Genomic DNA, 23,706 nt, shown 5'->3' on the forward strand with positions numbered 1-23,706 from the left:
TTTGAAGGCTTTCATCTCTATCACAAGTTGCCCTCAATAGTACCTGAAAGCTGTCTCCTTATTCTGGTTGGATTGCTTCTTGGTGGGATTATTTTTGGAGCAGAGGAGAAGTCCCCACCTGTAATGAACAGTGATGTGTTTTTCTTGTATCTGTTGCCACCTATTGTCCTCGACGCTGGATATTTTATGCCGACTCGCCTGTTCTTTGAGAACTTTGGTACCATATTCTGGTATGCTGTGGTGGGCACACTCTGGAATGCCATCGGCATTGGAATTTCCCTGTATGGAATTTGCCAGATCAGTGCATTTGGTCTGACTGATATCACTTTGCTGCAGAATTTGCTCTTTGGCAGCCTCATTTCAGCTGTGGATCCTGTGGCGGTGCTAGCCGTCTTTGAAAATATCCATGTCAATGAACAGCTTTATATCCTGGTGTTTGGAGAGTCTCTGCTGAATGATGCTATAACTGTGGTAAGTTACTCGATAAATGATTAATTAATAAAAATGATGAATGATTGTTTACATGCCACTCCATTGTATCTCTATATCTGGTTATTACAGTTTGCTACTACATGGAAGTCAAGGAGTGCTAGTGTGTCTATCTAATTCCTTAAACTTTAGATTTAGAAACCACAGTAGTCTTACTACATGAGAGTAATGGTAGCATATTTACTGTAGGGGTTTTACTACTGATCACTCCAGTTTCTTTATCTTTGTAATTCTGTTACTTCTCTGATCTGAAACTGTAGGTTTTCCTCACCTGCAGAAATGTTGTTGGACAGGAAGGGGAAAGGGCCAGTGTGGGGTGGCACAGTGTGTTCATGGGGAGGATGGCAAATCATGGAGATGGCACAGGACCTTGCAGAGGTTAACTTTTTGCATATGCCCATCCACTTGGAACTGCCCTGAAACCACCAATACAGGTATCCCAGGCTACAGATGAGATATGACAGCCACCTGGAGGCAGTAATTTCTAATCATTAACTAGCTAAACTGTGGTTGTGGCGCTGACCTGAGGACAGTAATCTGCAAATTCCATTTTTCCCCAGAGTGTCCCTCATTTGTACCTGATGACTCTGTCTGGGGCACTACTCCCATTTATCCATGCCTTGAAATCCTGCCCATGCCAACCATGTCCAGCATGCTTTCTGTTTTGTGAGACATAGAAGTCCATTTTTTCATATAGTGGAAGGATCAGAAAGATTCATGAATTGGGTCTGCACTTTCCTGTCTCTGTCTCTGTCTTCTTATTCCAGTCTCATTCTATGAAAATTGTCCTGTTTTTCCCTTTTCATGAATTTTCCCTCACCTGCTTAACACATGTATATGTCATAGTTTATTCTGAGCCTTGATACTGATAAATTCTTGTGTGTCTGTGGGAATACTATATTATTTTTTCACTTACACTGCATGCTTTACCTGAATCTATTTCTATCCAGTCAGCTGAATCACATCTCCTCTTACAGGCTTGCCTTAAAGCCTAGCTTTTTTCGTTAGCTTAGGGTTGAAGCTTCCTGCCAATGCTGAACTGGTACTTTAATCCAGTCCTGTAAATAAATAGGTGTACATACTGAGTTTCAAAAGGCTTAGCAGTTCAGCCATGGCTGGGTCTGTCTCCAGTCACTCTAATAGCCACTTGTGCAATGGATGTCTATTCATATAAATTTTTTTTCTGGGGAAAAGTATCTGGTTATTTAGAATGTGTTGTTTGGTGCATTTTTCCAACAAAAATCAGTTTTTTCATTGACAAAGTCAGCCACTGGGGCAGCAGTTAATACAGCATGATTTGCTAGGAAAACTCTGCATCCTGATCATTGGCATATTCATATGTGTTATTTCCCAAAGGCAAATTTATCTAAACCACCATTTTTATAGGGGCTGGCATGGCAATTTAATGTATAGCTTTCCTGTAGGCATCATTATTGCCTTCTCTGGAGGTTTCCTTATGGCCTACCTCCCCAGATGCCCTAACAGAGGGAAAATAATCTGAGGAGTCTGTAGGGACAGTCCAGTAATGCACTGGCCTTACATATATTTATGAAGGAGTGAAAGGAATGTAGAGTACCTTTGGTCTTACTTCCTATCGCTTAAAGGCAGCACTTGGACAGAGATCAAGTTATTTCCACATGCACAGAATTGGTCTGCTAATGGTTCCTTGTTATGTTTTTGCACACCTGCAATCATGTGTTTATAGCTCAAATGTGACCCAGGCTGTCACACAGATTCCTGGGGCTGCCCTCAGAGGACCTTGCCTTCCCTGCTCACAGCAGATGCTGCTAGAGCAGCCCTTGCCGGGCTACTCAGCCCTGTGCTTGGAGAAGATGGTGTTTTGTACTCTCCCTTCCTCTGCCCCTGTTTAACAGGGAGCTGACAAGACCAGCAGAGCTCAGAACCTCTCAGCTTTCATCTTCTGGAGCCCTTGAGTCCCACCTGCCCTGGCAGGAGCCTGCAGCGGGATGAAGTAGGAAGGGAGCTGAATGCAGGTTGGCCACCCGTGGAAGCTGCCTAATTTCTATGGCCACTGCAATATCAAAAAACCAGGGGCTATGCTGATAGGCAGTGCAAAACAGAGTGGCTTTATCAAATGTGCTTTTATTAGAATAGCAGTGTCATCTATGCTTTCCTTTCCAGAGAATATGCTCCCACACCTTCATTTTGTATACAAAGAAATGTGTGTTTTCTCAGGAGTATCAGTTCTGCTGCATTTTTAGGTGGTCTTCCATGCCTAATACTTTTTGTGATATGTCTGTGCATCTGAATGTTCTTTTTCCTCCACTGGTGGAATTTTGAAACTTGAATTTGGCAGAGAACAGTGTTTGACTATTGGATTCTTGATCAGAGCTGATGCTTTACCAAAAATCTGAGTCGGACATAACAAGCAAGGTGATAATAAATGATAAGATTACAGCTGAGTGTTAGCAGTTCAAACTCCAATTCTGGGCTCCTTCCTGGAAAGAAGGAGCCAGCATCATTATAATAATATTATTCCCATATTAGAAAACATTACAGCAGTATTTTGTACTCTGCATCTGCTGAAAACAATACTTTAGAGCGCTTTAAAGTAATTTTAGAATTAAAAACTGAATAACTGAGAACTGATCAAAATAAGCAATTAGTGTTTCAGAGATACTCTGAGACAAGATTAAAAAGTGATCAGTGACTAATATTACTTGGTGTGACCTTCAATGAGTTCAGCTGAAGGCTATTGAGTAAATGAAAATCTTGAACTTCAAAAAATCCCTCTCTTCTCACATCAAATGCATTAAAAATGTGACTGCAGTTGGTGTTGGAAGTTTAGAGAAGGCTCAGTAAAATTGAACTGCTGTAGAGTTAAAGGGAAGCAAACCTGATTTTGATCTCATTTGCAACAGGGTAAATAAATAACAATAGGAATGAGGCTAAAATCCTGTTCCTGACATTCCATAGTTGTGGCTGCTGCCTTAACCATGGCTGAGGTGCAAAGGAGAAAATTGCTCTTCTTCTTTCAAATAATTTATGGCATTAGCCTTAAGATTTATGAGGATGTCTCCATGTGGAGCAGCAAGCTCCATTCTATTTGCAGGGTGAATACTTTGCTGTGAAGATGAAGTGACATTATGGAAAGGCTTGGATAGATCAAAATTCTCTGCTTCTTTACAAGAACCTTGCAGTTCTTTTACTTAAGAGACTAGCCTTATATATATTTATATAGTTACTTTTAAAAATATAAGAAAATACTGTTTAAAACTCCAATTAAATAAAATAATCAGCTTCCCTAATAGGTACCAAGGGATTATTCTGCCAGGTCAAATTCTGTAGGTATCTTATGGAAAAACACAACTCTGGGATCATCCCAAGTTTCAACAAGTGACTCAGGGCAACTCTTTGCACACAACACAAGTCAACAGTATTCTCCAGTCTGGGATTAATGGAGTCCTTGGAGTCTGTGGAATGAGAGGTCCTTGTAAATGACCAGAAAAGGCACTCCTACTGTCAGTAGGTTTAATTCTGATATACTTCTCTCCATGCAGATCCATAAGGTCTGCAAATCAAAACAGGTGGAAAAACTGTGGAGCATATGACATTGCTTTCCTGTCTGGCACAGTACATAGTAACAGGGAATGGGGAAAAAAGGCTGGGAGTCTGCCTCAGAGCAATAAGGGGTTTGTTCAGATGAAAAAGGACACTTCTCCCAAGTGGACTCATCCTGGGAGCATCATTGCTATCAAATAAATAGTTCATGATCCTGCTCTTACTGTATTTGCTATTTTGTAATGAAAATTACTGGTGACCATTCTAGGTTTGATTTAACCTTCTATTTTCATGCTTGCTCTGGAATATGTTTTCTCTTTTCTGTTTCAGTTCTTTCCTTTCACTTAGCCCAAAGGACCCACAATAAGTCATGTCTTTGCATTAATCTTTTAGTTCTGTAAGACTTGTCCAGTTTTGAGTAAGAGGGGCTGAACAGCTTGTATTCTGTCCTGTGAGAGAGAACAAGAATGCAAACATGAGAAATCCTTCCACAGCCACTACTCAAACACCTACTTTGTTGGCACAATGCAAATACTGATAAAACATTGTTCTCTCAAATAGCATTCCTGATAGAGAAACCTGTTTGGTGTACTAAGGAGTCCAGAAAGCAAACAGAGATTTAACTCCTGTGAGCTGTCTAAGATGCATGGTCTTCACTGGCTTAGTCTGTGAGCCCACTGGGATAGGAATAGGTGCCTGTGACCAAAGTTAGCTCTGTACAAGGGGCAGTGTAGCCACCCTGGTACTGCAGGGCTGGGACCATACATGCAACACCGGGAAATGGTTAAGTCTCCCAAGAGGACCTGCTGATGGGGAAGCCCTTTAAAGTTTCTTTAAGAATAGCTTATTCCATCGATTTCTGTTTTGGAGAAACTAAAATACTGGATATGAGAAATGTGGACTTTAGATTGTTCCGTTTCCTGTATAGAACAAAACCAGTCTCTGGCTAAGAAAAATGTGATAATCCCATTGATCTAGTTTGTTTTGGAGGATGGTTATAAATGCTTTGAAAATTAAACTGTGCAAACATAGGGCAACAGGTTTTTTAATGGCAATGAAATCCAGAACTCTAGAAATACTCGACATTTTGAACAGTCTTTAAACCATTGGATTCCTAATGGTCAATAATTTTGAGAAAGAGCACTGGCTTAATGAATACCGTATTTCTTTTACTCCTTGAGGTGGTCACTATCTGTCCCCAGCTGCCTCTACATCCCCTCCTAGCCCAGCAGTTTAGATGAATCTGTGGTCTAGTTCAGTACTTTACCAGTGTCATGTAGATTAAACAGATTTGAATATAACCTGATTTTTCACTGGTTAGGAAACTGTTCTTTTTTTCTCCTTCTGTTTTGTCTCTTTTAGTGTGGGGAAAATCTGAAATGGACATTTGTGGAGAAATTAGGAGCTCTGTATATAAATAATTTTAAAGAAGAATTGAAAGATTTAGGCTCCTGGCCCTCAGAGTGGCATGGGTTAAGAAATCTGTTCCAATTGCAAAAATGGGAGTAATTATATATATCTGTCTTTGTGTACCTCCCTGGTATATATGGGTGACAAATAATATGCTAGACATAAATAACAGCATATGTAAAAAGCAAATTCAAGCTAGATAGAGAAATTCAAAGGTCAGCATTTAAGCAGAGGAACATAATGACATGAAGGGAAATAAGGAATAGTTCAAAAAGATAATGTGCTTTCTTTTTCCTCATAGGTCCTGTACAATTTGTTCAAGTCTTTCTGCCAGATGCGCACAATTAAGGTTATTGACATATTCGCTGGGATTGCTAACTTCTTTATAGTGGGGATCGGTGGAGTATTGATTGGAATCCTTTTGGGATTTGTAGCTGCCTTTACCACCCGTTTCACCCATAAAATCCGAGTGATTGAGCCACTCTTTGTCTTCCTGTACAGTTACTTGTCATACATAACAGCTGAAATGTTTCATCTCTCGGGCATCATGGCGTAAGTACCCCAAACTTCAGTAATCATAGCATCCAAGTAAGAATGCCAAAGGCAATTGGAGGGAGGATCAGATTTTGCAAACCTTGCCATGTGGCATTGTTCCACAGTGCATGGCAGAGTTGCTGGCTTGAGGATTTCCGGCCTCTTCCCTCCTGCTTCCACCCCATTCTATCAGCCTGCCACCACACCAGCTGTGTCACTAAAACTGCTCATGGCATCCCATCATAAGCCATATCTTTGAAATGTTCCAAGTTAAAAATATTCACTTGTATTTTCAGTGGGCTTATTTTTAACCCAGGTCACTTTGGTGACCTGTGTCCTAATGTGACCCTTCAACTAGGCAAAAAGCATGGGTGAGGAGTGGCCCACGGTGATGTAGGGGCAGTGGTGGCAGGGAGGGAGTGGCAGTGGTAGAAGGGAACTTCATGAGCTGCCTTCACTTTCGATGCCAGTGTATTGTAAAACTGTGTTTAACACTTTGTCATGTGAGCAGCCAGTAAGTACCATTCAATGAAGACAATGTATATGTCATTAAGGCAAACTTCTGCTGAATTACAGGCACAATAAGGATTGAGTGAATGTAAAATTTACAGTCCAATGGTAACATAATCCTAAAGTTTAGTGTCTTGATACGTGTGCCTGTGTGTTACAATGTTCTCTGTTTACATCCTTATGTATAAAATATTATTTTTCTTCCCACTTCCAACAGATAGAAATATTTTCACTTCTGGTTTTCCACTCCTTGTCTTCAATAAAAAAAGAGCACAGCCTCTCTCTTCACTCTGTTTATATTGTAACAACTTCAACATTAAAAAGAGCCTTTATGAAATTTGATATAATTAAATGTTTTGCCCTTGTTCCAAGTAATATTTTTAAAGTCAACTTTCATGAAAGACTTTTTATTATTCTAGTGGCAAATATGAGTCATTCAGGCATGAGGAGCAGAGCTTTTTGTGTTAGCTCAGATATTACTGCTGATTGTCACTAATACTCGATAATACCTCATCTGATTGTTGTCCTTTAGGCAAGTGAAGATAGGTTTGGTATCATAGTCATGCCAGTATAAGGTTTTCTGGGGCTGGGAAGCAATTTACAAGGAAACTTACAGGTGATTATTTCAGTATGTAAAAATAGGAATATGCCATGAAACCACAGGGGTTGGAACTTTAATGTAAGTAATGCATGGGTTTCTTTCTCTGATATGAGCCTAAATAAAGCAACATATGCATCCACTTTGACCGAGTTCATAAATGTGCCATCTCTTTTCATAGCTTCTATTCATAGCATTTGTGTGGTTTCTAGTTTCCTCCACCTCTTAAGCCAAATGTCCTTGACATCCTGTGATCAAATACTTAAAGGGTTTCTAAACCAAAAACGTGTGGCTAAACTGTACATGGAAAAAATTGTGGCAGTGTTTATGAAAATACTGGTTTGGACCTGCTGCATCCAGGACGGAACGGAAGGGGCATGGTGGGTCTGCTGGTGGCTTGGTGGACCCACCACATGCCAGTGCCTGCCACCAGCCCACCAGTGCTTCCCACAGCTCTAGCAACCTATTCATTTTCGTTTGTGCAGTGGTCCCTGGGTGCAGAACAGAAGGGGAAACACAAAGTATTTTTGCCCTCAAACAGTACGACAGAAAATGAGTTGTCTTCAAAATGTTCTGTGTTTGTCTCTAAGCACACTTTGGAATAGCTGACAGAACTGTGTACAGCACTGACATCCCAGCTGGGACGGAAGGGCTCTCCCCTGCCATGCAAGGTCTCAGCTGCTGTAAGCCATAAACCTTGTCCCCTCCCAGCAGTGCTGCTGACAGCCTTGGTGCTCCTGCAATCTCTGCATCCTCTTGGAGTAGATCTAGCCTGTTCTTGGCACATTTCTTTGGCCTTTGAACTACAGAAAGTAATTTGCTTTGTGTCACAGTGCAAAAACACACACCAGTGTTGAGTTCCCTGCAGTGTTTTCTGCAGTGACTGACTCATGTAAGGATTGCTTGGGTCTGATTTAAAAGTCAGCAGGTAGTTGGAGCAAATGACCTTGGAATGTCCCTTACAACTGAGATTATTTATTAACTGCTTGAGTGGCCATTTACAGTTCAGCCTATGTGGAATAATTGCCTGGTCTCCCCTTTTTCACCCATATCCACATGAGTCTGTTAAATTTCTGATTCCCACTTCTTTCCTAACCAGGTTTATAAAGATACTCAGTGAGACCTTGTGATTACATGCTGTACCATACTTTAGGGGAAGGACATGAGCAGGAACGTACAGTGTTACCAAATAAGTAAGATACTTACACAGATTGCCTCATTCCTGGGCAATTAGGAATTCACTGGCAGAGGAATAGAAGGGAATGAAAGGCACTTGCCCCTCTTCTGATAAGTTTGTGTACTCGTTCTAAGGACAAATGATTCTTGAAATGTCCGTATATAACCCCTGCACCAGGTTACTTGGCTGAAATAGTGAAGGAACTGAACCCTGTCCCTGTGAGCTGCAGTGAGAAAATCTTCAAAGGAGAGGAAAGAGTTTCTACTGTAACTAGAGCTGAACATAAATGAGGAACACAGATGTAAAACATACAGATCCGAATCTGAACCTTATTAGCTTGCTTCCATTTCTAATTAATAATGCTGTATTTTCTGCTTTGTCATAAGGGCTGTGAAGCAGCAAAACTTTTAATATAGGTTTCTTTTTTTTTTTTTTTTTTTTTTTGCAACAATGAATTAGCAGGCTGAAAGGCGCAAACATTGAAACTACTGTAAATTTAGTAGGTCAAGGAAATTTGAGGATTGAACCCAGTGTCCTAGTTTATTGCAGTCCTGACAGAAACAGTAGTGTTTATACAGTGAGACTTTTATTCTTCAGAAGTACAGAATGTTGCAGGTTAATTGCAATGAAGTGCTTTTCCCTTCCCCTTCTTGACCAGGGCAGCTACTCAGTCACAGAATTGGAAGCCAGAATTGATGTATGTCGATAAGAAATGTAAAATAAAACACATTTAAGCTTTGGCTTTGATTATTGTGACAGTAAAAACTTGGTTTGTGAAGAACTTGTTATAATAATGTACATAAAATCTTGCATAAAGACATTGATTTTATATTAAAGTTGAACATTATATCCCCACACAATTTTCAAGTGAAGGAGACTTCAACATTGTTTTCTAATATAAATAATTACTCTAAAGAGATACCTGATTCAAAGTGAGCAGTGATTAACTGTGGAATATTACTTAACCTGAAGAGTAACAAATCATGAGCATCTGTATATCTTACAGTATTGAACCAGCTCCTCAATTGTTTGACATTAATTGAATGAATGTGAAATGTGACTGAAAATAAGAGTGTTTTCCCTTTAAATTCTAATGGTTAAGCATGGTAGGTGTTTTAAGTTACAGCTTTCAAGTATTCTGATTAATCTGGTGACAGATTCTTATCAGACATCTATTTACAGTGTCTCCATTACCTCAGATACCAAAAACAAATCATGTCCAGAGCATGATTCCCTGCTCCCCATGCTGCAGGGCTTTTCTAAATTACTATAATCATGAAAACCATTTATTTTAAGAAGGTAGTAAATAGTACTGCGTGTTTCGTTGTGCCTTTGATGCAGCCCTGACAGTCCTGGTGCTTCAGGGCACTTAGTGGCTGCTTCAGGACTATAAGATGACCGTGGGCCTGCAGGTGGCTGTTTTCCAGCCCACCCACTGCCTTCTTGCTCTTTTGCATTTGCTGCCCTGCACTTGCCAGCCCCACTGCGTGTCCATGGCTGGAGTAGCCGGGCTGCATCAGCCTTGTTCCACTTGTGCAGATAAGCAGTGTGCACACACAGGAGAGCTGCCACAACCCAGGGCATAGCCCGGGAGCTTTGTAGGTGTGCCAGTGTGGGGAAGAGCTGGCTTGCCACTCAGTATGAGACTTTTGGAGGGTCAAAGTGTTAAGTAGATTTGAGAAGATTTGTGCATGTACTTCTGTGGTTGATCATCAGAACTGTGTGTAAACTGTGGGACCTGGGAGTGTTTGACAGCTTCTGGGCTTGCGTGTATGTCCTGACCAAGTTGCTGCTTGTCAGGACAAAATCCATGTCAATGCCAGGTCCTCTCCCTCTTTCTTGCTCAGGCACATAATGTGGGATCTGTTGTAAGTCCTCAGCCTGGGCAACTGCAAGATCAGAACAAGGAGGAAAGCTGTGAAAAGCACCATCAGTTTGTCAGTATTGGCAAAAAAATCATGACCTCTCTTATCCTAACCAGGTGCATAAACTAGAAATGTTACCTTAGCTACTGAGTGTTTCAGGGAAAAAGCTTTCATGCTTATGAAATCTACATGATATCTTCCACAGTGGAGCCTTGTAACCAGGATGAGCTCTGCTTCCCAGGCAGCATGCTGCCTGTGCACCACATGGGATCCTTCTGTTCAGAACCATGGTGAAATCAGCTGACAGTGAGGAGAAGGCTGACAATTATATCAATACTAGATATAAGCAGGGGTCTGGGACAGTCTTAGTGAGGTTTTCCTCCTTCTTAGACTTTGAATTTGCTTAGGGTTGGAGGTAGTCATGTCTTTGCATGTCAGTGGACATTTTCTTTTGTGCTGACTAGATCCTTCTCCATCACCAAGTATAGGTGGACAAAAATGCAGGGTGACAGCCAGGTTAGGTGCACTACTCTGCCTGTATTTGTGAGCCACCATCTGCCCCTTAGACTGCATCTGTCCTCATATCACATCCACTTCCTAGGGTTTTATGCACTCTGATGTACATTCAGGGCCTCTGCTGCTTGGGAGAGATCAACAGAGTACACTGTGTCGTCTCCCAGTGTCCACTGTCCACATGTCCTCCCAGGCTTGTCCCTCAGAAGTATTGTTGCCTAGCCACTTTGGGGATGTAGGTGTGGCTCCATGTAAGAGAACAGAACTTCTGGACAAAACTAGCTTTAAATAATCAAGAGAAATGTGTTCAGAGTCTGCCAGTGACTACAATCTGAGCTGCTGCTATGGACTTCCTCTTGCAAAATGCAAGGCAAGTTCACTGTATGAAGGTCCTTTTGAAGTTACTGCTGCTTCTGGGATTCCTCCTGCTTTGCAAAACATTTTTTTTAAATCACTTATTTAGAAGAAAGAACCCAGGCATGTGTGTTCATAATGTCAGTGAGGTTTTTCTGAGCTCTGCCCCAGTCTGCCTTTCCATTTACATTCACATTCAGGGATGTTTGGTTCAGAGGGGTTCAGAGGTGGGGCTCTTGGCTTAGAAGCAGGACATGCTTAGCAGAAGAGTTTCTGCAGTGAGATCTCCACAAAACTTGGGAGATTTCAAGAGAAATTTTCAGAGATGCTAGCAAACCTGCCCTCTTCCCCCATGAGAGAGAGAAGTGTAGAGAGTTCAGCATAAGAAATATCTCCTATGTTAGCAAATAATTATATCTGAAAACCTAGTGTAATTGGAATAAATAACTGTAGACAAGTTTGCTGTATTCAGAAAGACAATGTAAGGAGAAAGACATCTCTCTTTCCTTGTTTAGATTTAGTGTGCATGGTTTGACTGAGAATCCATACATGGATGTGTATAGTGTTTTTAACTGGGAAATCAGAGCAGATGTTGTTGCTCTAGACAGTAGAACCAGGAGCCACAACTGTTTTGCTATGTATCTTTCCTTAGTTGTGCTCACTGATAATTATTAGTCACCTCAGACTGTCCTTCCCCACACTGAGACCCCACATTGAAGGTATCCTCCAGCCAGCTCTGCTGCCTACCCTTGAACTGTTAAATGTGTAGCTGAGTGGTCCTCAGCCATCCCTGTACCATGGACAGCCTTACTGAGCAAGGCATGTGCCACCAGTAATGGCATTCCTTGCTTTTCCTGAGGACTAACAAACTGATTACTAACACAGAAAATGGACTTGTAGATCCATTTATAGTAAGCCCTTTCTCTTCTCTCATGTATCATCTGAGATGCCCATTTCATTCCTTTGTAGATGCTTTAAATGTGCAGCAGCACCAGTGTGATTTCTGGTGGTGTTTTTCTCCTATTCAGCCGCATGTGTAGGCAGAGCAGGCCTAAACTGGTGAAGGATGACAATTTATCTGTAGCCTTGCTGCTTACTTTACTTGGAAAGAGGAGCTGGCTACTGTCACTGCCATTGAGGTGGGACAGCTGCTGGTAGGGAAGGAGGGAAGTCCTGCCCCAAGATATGCAGTTTCCACCCTGTCTGGTGTCCCTCAGCAGCAAGAGATGGATCGACTCCTGTTTCCCAAGGCTGTCCCTGTCTCTCCTCATCTCTGCCCCTTTCAAAACAGCATAGGAGTAACCCCTGCACAGATCACATGCATTTAGTATGTGAAGAAACTCTCTATACATTGATGTCTTCTCAGAAAACTTCCCATTACAGAAAAAAAAAAATTGTGCCCAAAATTGTAGGTTCACCAAATCTGTAAATTTGACATTTATGGAAAAAGTTATGCTTTGCATTTTAAAAAGAACTATGGAAAATGAATAATATTATGTAACTATAAGAGAAGCTAAAAAAAATATAAAGCAAATGTAATATGGCATCATGTTTGCCTTTCAGGATTACAGCTTGTGCCATGACCATGAATAAATACGTGGAGGAAAACGTTTCTCAGAAATCCTACACAACGATAAAATATTTCATGAAGATGCTGAGCAGCGTTAGTGAGACTTTAATCTTCATATTCATGGGTGTGTCTACAGTTGGGAAGAACCATGAGTGGAACTGGGCCTTTGTTAGCTTCACCCTCCTCTTCTGTCTAATCTGGAGGGCACTGGGTAAGCAAGTCTCAGACTGTGGGTCAGTATTCTTTGCAAGTGAAATATTTTATCTCTTGTCAAGTAGAAAATCCCCAAACTTAGACAGAGACCCATCAGTTTGTAGGATGATTTTTCTATTAGTAACATGCCCTATATCCCAGGGTCAGCTTCCACCTTTCCCTAAAATGGAACCTAAAAATCAGTTTTGCCCTGATCCTGCTCACCTAAAGTGAGAGGCAGTCTGCTTGTTAATCACAATACATGTATTTAAGTAAACATTTATTTACAAATAAGCAAATTGTGGTAAAAAGAATTAGCAATCATACAGCAATTTAAAAGGTTGTGGGTTTTGTTTGTTTGTTTGTTTTTGGTTTTGCTTTTTTTCCCTGTGGTTTTTTTGTTTCGTTTTTAATTTATGTTTACTAGCTTTGGGATTTTCACAGTCATTGACATAAATAGTTTCAAACCAGGAAATGCTATAATTGAAGTAAAGAAAAACTCCTGTAAGAAATTGATCTCTCCTGAACTTACAGAACTAGCTCTTTTTCTTTTACCTGGAGAGCTAAGTGCAGGGCAGGCTGGTAAGTCTTAAATCTGATACTCTCCCCAGCTTCATCTCTAATGATTCAGTCCCTGCACGTGTAAAGGTGGATCATGCTTTAGTCTGCAACCCTACATCCAGCTCCCAAGTCTCCTTCCAGAGCAGAAACCTGGTCTATTTTGCTACTGCACTTGCAACCCCACAGTCAATACTTTATCCTGAAAAGCAGCCAAACAGCCTGATTGCCACGCAGCTCTTGACCCTGTGCTTGCTCCCTTCACCTGCCTTTATATCTTTACTCCAATCTGCCACATCCCCAGAACCTTTTTCCAAGGTACACCAGCATGCACTGGTGTTTTCTCCCCCCATCCCCAGTCCTGCATCCCTCCTGTCTGTGTGAGTAAAATTGAGTGAATATGAGTTTGCAGGGTTCAAAGCACAGATTGATGGAGGGGACAAGCCATTTTTCAAAATCACCTCAAATTCTGTTAAAAAGCAGTTAGGAGTCTTGGTCTATAGTGACACAGAGAATTATTGCTCTTCTAGAGGTGTAGTCTAACAGACACCTGTCATGTGGAGATGTATTAGCTGCTTCAGGTCCTTAATCCATCTGATCTGAGGTGTTTAGTTCGCTAAATATGTTCAAAATGTTGTTCCTAAGGCTTTTTAATTTAATATTACGGTATTTCAAGCTGCTAAGTAATGTTTCATTTCTTCAATAATACATATTGAAGAGGCAAATAAAAGGTAAGAAACAAATAGAAATATTTTTTAACAAATATTAGGATCATGGGCTAGTTCTGTGTAATTTAAGTTCCCTTTTTTCCCCCTCCTCTCTGTATTTCTGTTTGTTTCCCTCAGGTGTTTTTGTTCTGACTCAGATCATTAATGTATTCCGGACAATACCTCTCACTTTTAAGGACCAATTTATTATCGCCTATGGAGGTCTCCGAGGAGCAATTTGTTTTTCACTTGTATTTCTGCTTCCTCCTGCTGTGTTTCCCAGGAAGAAATTGTTCATCACTGCTGTTATCGTGGTGATATTCTTTACTGTTTTCATTCAGGTAGGGCCTTTCTTCTCCTGAACTTCTTGTTTCTCAGGCAGGTTGTAAATAAGCCATGGGCAGAAAAACAAAAGTTCAAACTTACTGTAAGGAACATACTTGAAGGTACTCGTTATAGTCATAGTAGAAAAAAGTGCTGTGCATACCACAGGCAGGTACCAAAAGTATGCCAGACACTAAATACTTATGCTAACGTATAAGTAGTATTAAGTATTTAAGACTAGTGAGGTTGGAGTAGAGACAAAAGATAATCTGGGTACAGCTTCAGCACTAATTCCTTTTTCTAGAACATTTGAATTTGTGTGTTTACCCAGGAGTTCAGTGTTGGATATAGTGCACAGTGAGCTAAAGCACTGAGGGCCCAGACAGGTGAACTGCAGTCTGGCTGTTAGGAAGTGATGCTGCAAACCAGCTGGACAGCCCTAAGAAAGCACCAGGTGTGTTTTAGGACATGAAGAAATTGTCTCTGATGACCACCTGGCCATGGAGGCCTGGTCAAGGGTGACCAACCTTGAAACCTGCAAAATGCAGAGGAGGCCAAGCCCATCAAACATATCAGACTAATCATTATCTAGAGCAGTGAGAGAGATGCGAATGGCCATTAATGAAATTTCAGGTCTGTGGAAAAAAAATAGGATTTTGTTACTCTGCCTTTTACATGGAAAAAGGTACTGTGGGAAGAAAGTATCTGTGCTCATGCTTGGGAAAAGGGACAAGGTAGAGGTCAGTTGACTTTAACTGTGAAAACTAATTTTGAAGGACAGAATCATTTCAAATATGGAGATAAATGGAGTGTGCTGTGAGATGCAACATGATTTATCAAAGAAAAACTTGGTATCATTCTTTTATAAGGCAATTTATTTTCTAGAGTAATGTCATTTAACTGGATTATTGTAAAATCTTTGGGGAGAGGGCTACTGAGGAGATTGTTAGTAACTACTCATTAAACTAAAGTTTAGATTGACATTAGGATGACTGTAAAATGAATGAGGGATGAGCTTACAGTTCCTCCTTTAAATGGAAATAGAAGCAAATGGTCCTGTGGGCAAGAAAGGATCTCTGGAGGTCTCTAGTCCAACCCTGTGCTCAAAGCAAGGCAACCCTCAAGTTAGATCATGTTACTCAGGGTCATGTCAAGCTGAATTCTGAATATATTGATGGATGGAGATACCCCAGCCCCTCTGGGCACCTGCTCAAGTTTTCAGCCACCCTGGCCTGATAATAGGCTGATGAGATATTAATAAAGGAATTCCTCAAGAATAAGTTAACACACTTGTTAATTGACCATGGCTCATGTACATAGGAGTTTTTGTTGCTGATGTTTCTTGATGACAGATTTTGAAAGTGTTCTCAGGGTAACAGTGAGATAGAGTACCTTGTTGAAAGAACTGAGGACCAATATGAAAGGAACAGAATGAAATTGAACAACAATGTGTGCAAATGTGTTCTTGCAAGGACTTTCTTATAAGGAATTTGTCTTGTGAAATGGGAACATTTGATTTGGAAAAAAAAGAAAGGGAAAAAGATGCAGGTGTACTAGTTGGTCATGGGGTAGATTTTAAGTCAACAATACAGTGGGGATGGAAGAAAGGTAAATCTGATCCTAGGACACACTGAGACAGGTATTTCCATTAGAGCATAGTGGCATCAGAATGCCGTGGCCTTAGCAAGATGAAGGAGAAGAGGGACGATAATTACTGTTTGTTTGAGGGAGTGAACACTTTAAACTAAAAAGACAAATGTTGGCACAAGAGCAAAGTGGTACACAGTGACCATGATGCAATTAAGAAGCAGCTTTCTAATTATCAGAACAATAAGGTTCAAGATGAGTGTTCCATTATGAGCAATGGGGCAAAGAAACCTAACTACTTTTAAGATAAAGCTTGATTCATTTACAGAAAGACCTGGATGTCTGGGATAGTAGGGACTGATCTCAACACCACAGGAGATTCATTCCTCTCCTCTGTGCCAGTGTGTCTGTACAAGTAAACAAATTATCTTGATTCTTCCACAAATAATTGTTGAAAACCACTATATCATTCAGGCATAGCCAAAACTTTTTGTTCTTTCTCTGAGAATGGTCAGGCAAGGATACATATTTACAAAACCCCTTAGTTTCTTGATCTTAGATATCAATAATAGCACTGTTTACATATCTTTGAATACCTTTTGGTATTTTGGAAGTAATAACTAAAAAAGAGGACTTTACATGTTTATCTTGAAATTACAGGGAATCAGTTTATTAATTCATGTTTTTCTAACACATAACAAAACTTGCTTGTGTTGTTGAAAAAAAATGTTTCAAATTACTATGGATGGAATAGGTGATGTGTTCCTGACAGGTTCTGTTAGGCTGACCCTCCTGGAGCTCTCAGTTCTAGGGTGCCCCGGTCGTTTTCCCATTGCATTAATGGAGTCTGAGCTGACAAGGGCTTCATAGCTAAGTGCAAAACCTGCTAACCAAAAGAATGAATGCACTTTTATAATTATTGTGTTTTCTTTTTCTTCACAGGGAATAACAATTCGCCCACTAGTGGAGTTTCTTGATGTCAAAAGGTCAAATAAAAAGCAGCCTGCTGTCAGTGAAGAGATCTATAACAGGGTATGTTGCACCCTCAGTATCATAGGTGAAACCCTTGTATAGATGAAATTCCTAGTCACATTCACACAGACAAGCACTCATCATCAGTATTATGGAGAGGTTGTACTCGATTTCTTTTCGATAGCTGTTATAAGCACAATTATTGTAAAGCTTATATTTAACTTTTGGCAATTACTGAAATTATTGTTACGTATCATTATTTTGGAATCTCTCACTTTCTTAATTGTTCAGATCTAGAAATAAATTAACTTTCTGTAATTTATTTCACACATGAGATAAATGTTATTTTATAGTTTGGCTACATCAGGAAACCTCTGGCTTTATTTAATTACATTATAATGCATTTGATTTAATCTAATTAAACAAACGCAAACTTCTCTTAAACACACTCTAAAACTTATTTAACTCTTACATCATCAGCCTTTTTATGGATATATGTTTGGTACATGTGTGTCTCCAATTGTTGCAGACTATTAGCCATGCATCTTCTTGACTGTATTTTTCCTTGCAGCATACCTGAGGCAAGTGGTTTGAAATTTCAAAAGTGAGGAATACTAAGGGCCACGTTTGGGAAAGAAGCCAATCTAGGCATCTAAAAGTCTGTCCTTTTAGAGCCTATCCCTTGGACATGTCTACAGGGTTTTTCCCTGAGACTGAGAGACCCCTACGATGGTTTCTGAATTAAAAGCAAACATGCTGCCTCTGGGACCAAGTGAGACCTCAGCTGAACCGGTTCTGCTTTTCATAATTGATAATAGCCTCAGGAAGAGCATGTTTCTAATATTAGGTGGACAGGATGCTTTAAGATGATACAAATTCCTAAAATAGGAGCTCAGGATCTAATGCTAGTTCTCAATTCTGCCTGTGCATCCTGAGGGATTGGTGCTGATGTAGGGAGCTTCTCTCCACTGAGATTCTCTTCTCCACAAAGTCATACTTGCCTCACTGTCAGGCCTGGGTAAGTTCCAGGCATAGCAGCAAGTGGTTAGGGAATTTCAAATAAGTGAAAATATGCGGAAAATCTTCATTTCAGGCAGGAGCTGAGCAAGATTGACAAGAAATCAGCAACTGTCCTTTTGTGGCTGTGAGCTAAGGAAGATTCAGGGGGAAAGAAACAGATTCTGTCTTTGAGCTTGGTTTGGACTGCTTTTGGTAAAACTGAAGCATTGTCCTGAGTTGTGACTAGATGTTTTTGTTTTAAAGTAAGTTGGGAACTAATAAGGTCTAAGGACAAGCCAAGTGATGTCTATAAGTTTATGTAATGAACCAATGTTTTCCTTTAGTTCTTTGACCACGTGAAGACTGGAATTGAAGATGTGTGCGGACACTGGGGTCACAACTTTTGGAGAGATAAGTAAGAGTGGCATTTGAAACTCTTTTTCATACAGGAGAGGCTGAAATGGCTCTGCAGCAACAAACAAAGGCTGTTTGGCATCATATTTAATTTTCAGCATTTATTCTTGAAAGCATATGGTTGTTTTTAGAACATGTGGGTTTCAAAGGGGAAGTAGCAAAACAATGTCTTTTACTAAACCACAAGCAAGTAGAACAGAATCTCCAGCTGGGAAGAAAAGCAACCCTCTGATCCCAGGGTGAAGTATGGTACCTTCTGAGGGTGCATGTTTCTGGCTGTTGCAGAGCATTTCCTGTATGTCTGCAGAGCCTTTCATCCCACCCAGCTGTCTTCCTGCAAACTGTATTTCTTAGGGCAGCTAAGTGATGGGTTAGTTTCCTATTTGATGGTAAACATACAAAAGTTACTGGATTTCTTCTAGAAAAGATCAAGGCAGCAGCTGGCATGAGATACATGAAAGATCCTGATGGCAGGCAGCTCCACAGCTCATGATGGTATTGCTTAAGACTTAGTATCAGTTAAGAAGATTACCCCTGGCAATACCCAAATAATTCATATTTTTACTTTATCTGCTGATCATTTAGTTCATCATCATCCTTAGGCTGGATCTAATTCCTTTCACACCCAAATTATTTAGGCCCAAAGCACAGGCACTGCTCACCACCCTCTAGTCTCTGCTCCAAGAAGAATTTAAGTGTTTATATAAAAGAGAGAATAACACCAGCAGGAATGGTGGGAAAGCACTCTCCAAATGACTTGGGGACAACACAGTGAGGACACTTTCCTGACAGATGCATGACATGGGTACAACTTTTCTTTACTCAGTCTGATTCTCCTTCAGCTTGTGAGATCTTTAATGAAAAGATTGCAGAGCAAAGGAGAGTCCCGCCTCTTCATGACCTTCACACCCAAGTTCAAGAATAATTTCAGAATGTCTGGAGGCCAAAATAGTTTCTGACAAGCAAAATCAACATCAGCTGTAATCCATATTTTTTCACTAAGCATCCAAGAGGGTGCAGTTGCTTTAGAGAAAGGAAGAACTTCTAAAGTGTTACAACAGCAGGCTAAAATTTCAAAGAAAAAGCAGTTGATGCGAATTTTGACCTTTTATTTGTTATTACAGTAAATATTTAATGTTCTCTTTGTCTTGATGAAAACAGAGAATTAAAAATAATATTTTCTAATAACATAGAATACCTAAAAGTTCAATGTTGCTTCTAGGGAGACTGCCCATTAACATATTAACCAAAACACAGTTTAAGACTATCTATCTGAAGTAAAGGTGAAATTGACCCTTCCTTAGATTACTCAGCATTAGGTTGTTAACATGAACAGACACATTCCCAGACAATAAAATTTCATTAACTGCAATATATTGGCTTTCCTTGCCTATGCACAGTAAAAATTAACTAGTTGGACTGGTTTGCCTCATGTACAGGTTTAAAAAGTTCGACAATAAATACCTGCGAAGACTTCTAATCCGTGAGAACCAGCCCAAATCCAGCATTGTTTCTTTATACAAGAAGCTGGAAATCAAGCATGCCATTGAGATGGCAGAGAGTGGAATGATAAGCAAGGTCCCATCATCGGTGTCTCTCAGGTAAGCAAGCGATGCCAGTGGCCAAGCACCTCAGCTGGGTCACATAAATCATTTCACAGCCAGGCTGTAGGCATGATAATCACTTTGACTTAGGATACTTTGTGTCCTAATGTCACCAGAACAGTAAGAGGACAGTAAGAGGATGTGAAACAAGAGCCTTTTGCCTGCAGCTTGACGTGAAGTGCTGTGTTCTTCCGGGGTGTGCAGTTTTATTGGGACAGCTGCTCACTGGAACATTGATCTGCCGTGAGGAGTGGAGGTGGACTTGAACATGTGCCTGCCTGTCTGCTGAGAATAGCTACAAGGGAAGCCTGAGGGGCATTCTGAATAGTATTATTCAGACAAATTATTGTAATTTTTATCACATTTTGTGTCTTACCACAGATTCAAATGAAATCAAGATTTCATTTCTACATGTTACATTTTCACTTGTTACTTGGTTGTTTTGAAATGTTGTTTCCACCTCTAACAAAGGAAATAATTCAAAATCCTGACCATAAAAATAAAAAATATTGTCTCTCTCTCCTTCCCTCTTTCTCTCTCCCTCTCCCCTATTTTCCTTTTTTTTTTTCATTCTGCCGCAGTGACTATCATGAAGGAAAGATAAAGCCCCTTTCTCCCACTGAAATGGAAAACATGAGAGAAATATTAACCAAGAATCTCTACCAAATACGACATCGAGTAAGGATGAACTTTTGCCTGCATAAATATCTCACTGCTTGATTGTCTTCCTAACACATCTATGAGCTAGTACATCTGCTCTATCATATCATAACAAATAATGCTCTTTTTTACTTCTTGAATCCATATCCTGTTTTGTACAGTAGCATATTCACATTCCTTTGTTTACTTGATTTTATGCTATTGATAAGTCTTAATGTTTTTGTCTTATTACCTCTGATGTACCTACAGTATTAAAGTAGGATCATAGGTGCCAATCCAAGCCAACACTGTCTACTTGTATCAGTATATTGCTCACTTCATGATATGGGATTAGATTTTGTATTTGCCTCCAGTTGTAAAGTTGTTTGCATTAAGACCAGAGATGATGAACTGGAAAAATAGTGAAATAAAAGCAAAAGGACATTTCACATTTATCCTCCTGTGGCTAACAAGTTTGAATGCCTGAGTCCTTGGAAAACATTCAAAAATCGAGCAAGCTTCAGCTTGCTGGAGGTAAAAATGACTTCCCTCTAGGGGACTCGTCACTTTCAAATGTGTCCTCTACTGACATACTGACCAAGCTGCTACAGTGTGGGGGTAAACATGGTATTAAGCCAGCTTCTCCCATTTTGTCTTTCATTATAAATATCAGCAGGTCAAAAAAAATGAACCAAAACGAACCAAAATGAACAAAAAACCCCAGGTGGTTGTGAAGCAGATGAATAAAAATATTCTCAGCATAATTGTTGTTCCTGTTCTTAATCATCTGCAATACGATCTTGTTCACAAGTATTTATGATGCTTATTAAAGCAAAAAGCCTGGTTTTCCCTGTTCATATAGTCCTACACATTTGACATCATGCTTTCCAGGCTGTGATCAGTGCTTCTGTATTTCAGACAATGTCCTACAACCGACACAGCCTGGCTGCAGATGCAAGTGAGAAGCAGGCCAAAGAAATCCTGATCCGTCGCCGGCACAGCCTGAGGGAGAGCCTGAGGAAAACAAACAGCCTGTCAAGAGACAGACCGGTACTTGCATTTTGTGGAGTTTTTGGGGGCTTTTCTGGTCTGTTTGATTGTTTTTTTAATTTAAATTTTTATTTAAAGCAGCTCTTTGTAACTAACTGCCATGCAGAAAAAATGATCTTCTGACATTCAGGAAAAAATCCTGAGTTTGAAAGACAACTGCACATGTAATATCACACACCTTGAGCTGCACACATGAGCCCCTTAATTTGTGTTGACACCTTCAGCAAAGCTTCAGTCTTGTAGGATGTGATATGGGAGTGGGATCTGCTGCCATAATTTTACCTCAGAGAAGCTAGACAGGCTCTGTACACAATATAGTTATGATTAGTATTCTCTGTCAGTATTTTGATGAAATGTAAAAATGACTTTGAGATAGAAAAGCTACTTACAATAAGCTCCAAAATATAGGAGAGGACTTTTGACCACATCAGTCAGAGCAAGCTCTTCACTTAAAAAATATTGTATGCTCTTTAGTATTCATAAAATGTAGTCAGGCCTTCAGATTTTGACACTGGTTAGGAAAACTCCTTCCACTTGCAGGGATTGCTGTGGCATGATAATATTTGGCTCTCTGAGGCAATCCTGCAATTGTAAACCTCCAACCATATTGGAACGGAGCACAATAATTAGGAAGGGAAACTGATCCTTTGGGTCATATCAGGTATCAAGGCAATTGACCGTCCTTTGAATATATATTTTCATGTTGCTTAGTGAATACTTAGTGACTGTTGTCTTCATTGATACAGTTGTCCTTCAGCAGCTGAGGCTGGAATGTCTCCAAAAGGGCTGTGTCTCATAGGTGATCATTACCAGAGCTACTGTGGTGTTAATTACGACAATAAGACTGTTCCTGAATGATTTTTTTTCCTCTCAACCACAGTAACATATATTATCTTTTTTCATACAATTAAATTATTTACTGTGTGTAATAGCGAGGAGACTCAGCAGGACTTTTGGGGCAGGAAGAGAAAAAGGATGTCTGATAACTTTTTAAAATACATTGGCTATAATTCTAAGAATAATTATCCTTGGATAAATCTTCCACAGAAAGAAGAGGAAAAGAATAAAAATCAAAGAGGAAAAATCTCTAAGGGAAAATAAATTTCCTTTCAGGTTCCCTTTGGGTTTGCCACAATAATGGTATGAGCAGAGGAGAGCTGGTAGACTGTAAAGATTTTAAAAATCTTTGTAGCAAATGTAAGAAAGGATGTACTTGAGAAGCTTTTGAATTTAAAAAAAAGCAACTTGTCCTGGAAAGTACCTCTCATGTTCCAGGAAGTATGAAGTGTGGTCTGTTCCCAGAGCCTTTAAATCTTAGTCTGGGGAAAACAAGGATTTTATGCCCTGAACTGGTAAATGATCATGCTGGTGCCTAACTTCCTCATCAACTTCAGTGTGACTAGTCAACTGTATAAAGTCATTTATATGTATAAAGCGCTTGCAGCATCAGAATACAGATTAGAGCCCAACCTTCAGTCTCACCCAGATTTTTGCAGCTACTAATAAAAAGTTTTAAACAAGTTTTACACATGGAGCTGCATGAAATGCCATGCTTGCAGCATTTGCCTTTCTCAGGAAAACCTGTGCAGGCAAGGTTGAGGTTAGAGACAATACATTTTTTAACTCTGATCTCAGAGGGCAAATAAACTAGGCTTTCATTTAATTAAACTGCTTGAGATTATTCAGTCTTTACCTTAGCACAGACTTCAGCCAGCAATCAGCACTGAGTGTGTAGTAAAAGATCACATATTAGCTAATCCAAAACTACTCTCCAGGCCTTTAGCTACATAAACCTGTTCAAGCCTCAGTTGTAAACATGTATTATGCAGGTACGCTAGGCTGCAATGACTTAAAATGTTTTGGTTTTCTTTGCATGCAGGCTGCAGCAAATACAAAAAGATTCCTTTCGCTTCCTAAAAACACTAAACTCCCAGAGAAACTACGAGTGAGAAATAAAACATCTTCCAGAGGTAATGAAATTTTTCTATTTTTCTATTACTGTGCTGCAGTCATTTTGCTTACATAGAAGGAAGGTTTTTTTAGGGATGATGTAGAGAAATCAGCAAATTAGAGCATTTAAAGCAGTGTGTCCTGTTGCAGAAATGTGAATGTAGAGAA

The 23,706-nt window shown here is 40.0% G+C and overlaps 1 protein-coding gene across 1 annotated transcript in view; it reads left to right on the forward strand.

Moving 5' to 3' along the window:
* Positions 1-23,706, forward strand: part of SLC9A2 (solute carrier family 9 member A2) — a 34,356-nt gene that overhangs the window by 6,281 nt on the left and 4,369 nt on the right. The window contains exons 2-11 of the mRNA XM_063392634.1: positions 8-471; positions 5,723-5,973; positions 12,536-12,753; positions 14,138-14,340; positions 16,853-16,942; positions 18,226-18,296; positions 19,735-19,896; positions 20,481-20,577; positions 21,457-21,588; positions 23,468-23,558. Coding sequence (XP_063248704.1) covers positions 8-471; positions 5,723-5,973; positions 12,536-12,753; positions 14,138-14,340; positions 16,853-16,942; positions 18,226-18,296; positions 19,735-19,896; positions 20,481-20,577; positions 21,457-21,588; positions 23,468-23,558 — 1,779 coding nt within the window. The remainder of the gene's footprint in view (positions 1-7; positions 472-5,722; positions 5,974-12,535; positions 12,754-14,137; positions 14,341-16,852; positions 16,943-18,225; positions 18,297-19,734; positions 19,897-20,480; positions 20,578-21,456; positions 21,589-23,467; positions 23,559-23,706) is intronic.

This window comes from Prinia subflava, chromosome 3 (assembly GCF_021018805.1).
Source record: "Prinia subflava isolate CZ2003 ecotype Zambia chromosome 3, Cam_Psub_1.2, whole genome shotgun sequence".
Classification (NCBI taxonomy): domain Eukaryota; kingdom Metazoa; phylum Chordata; class Aves; order Passeriformes; family Cisticolidae; genus Prinia; species Prinia subflava.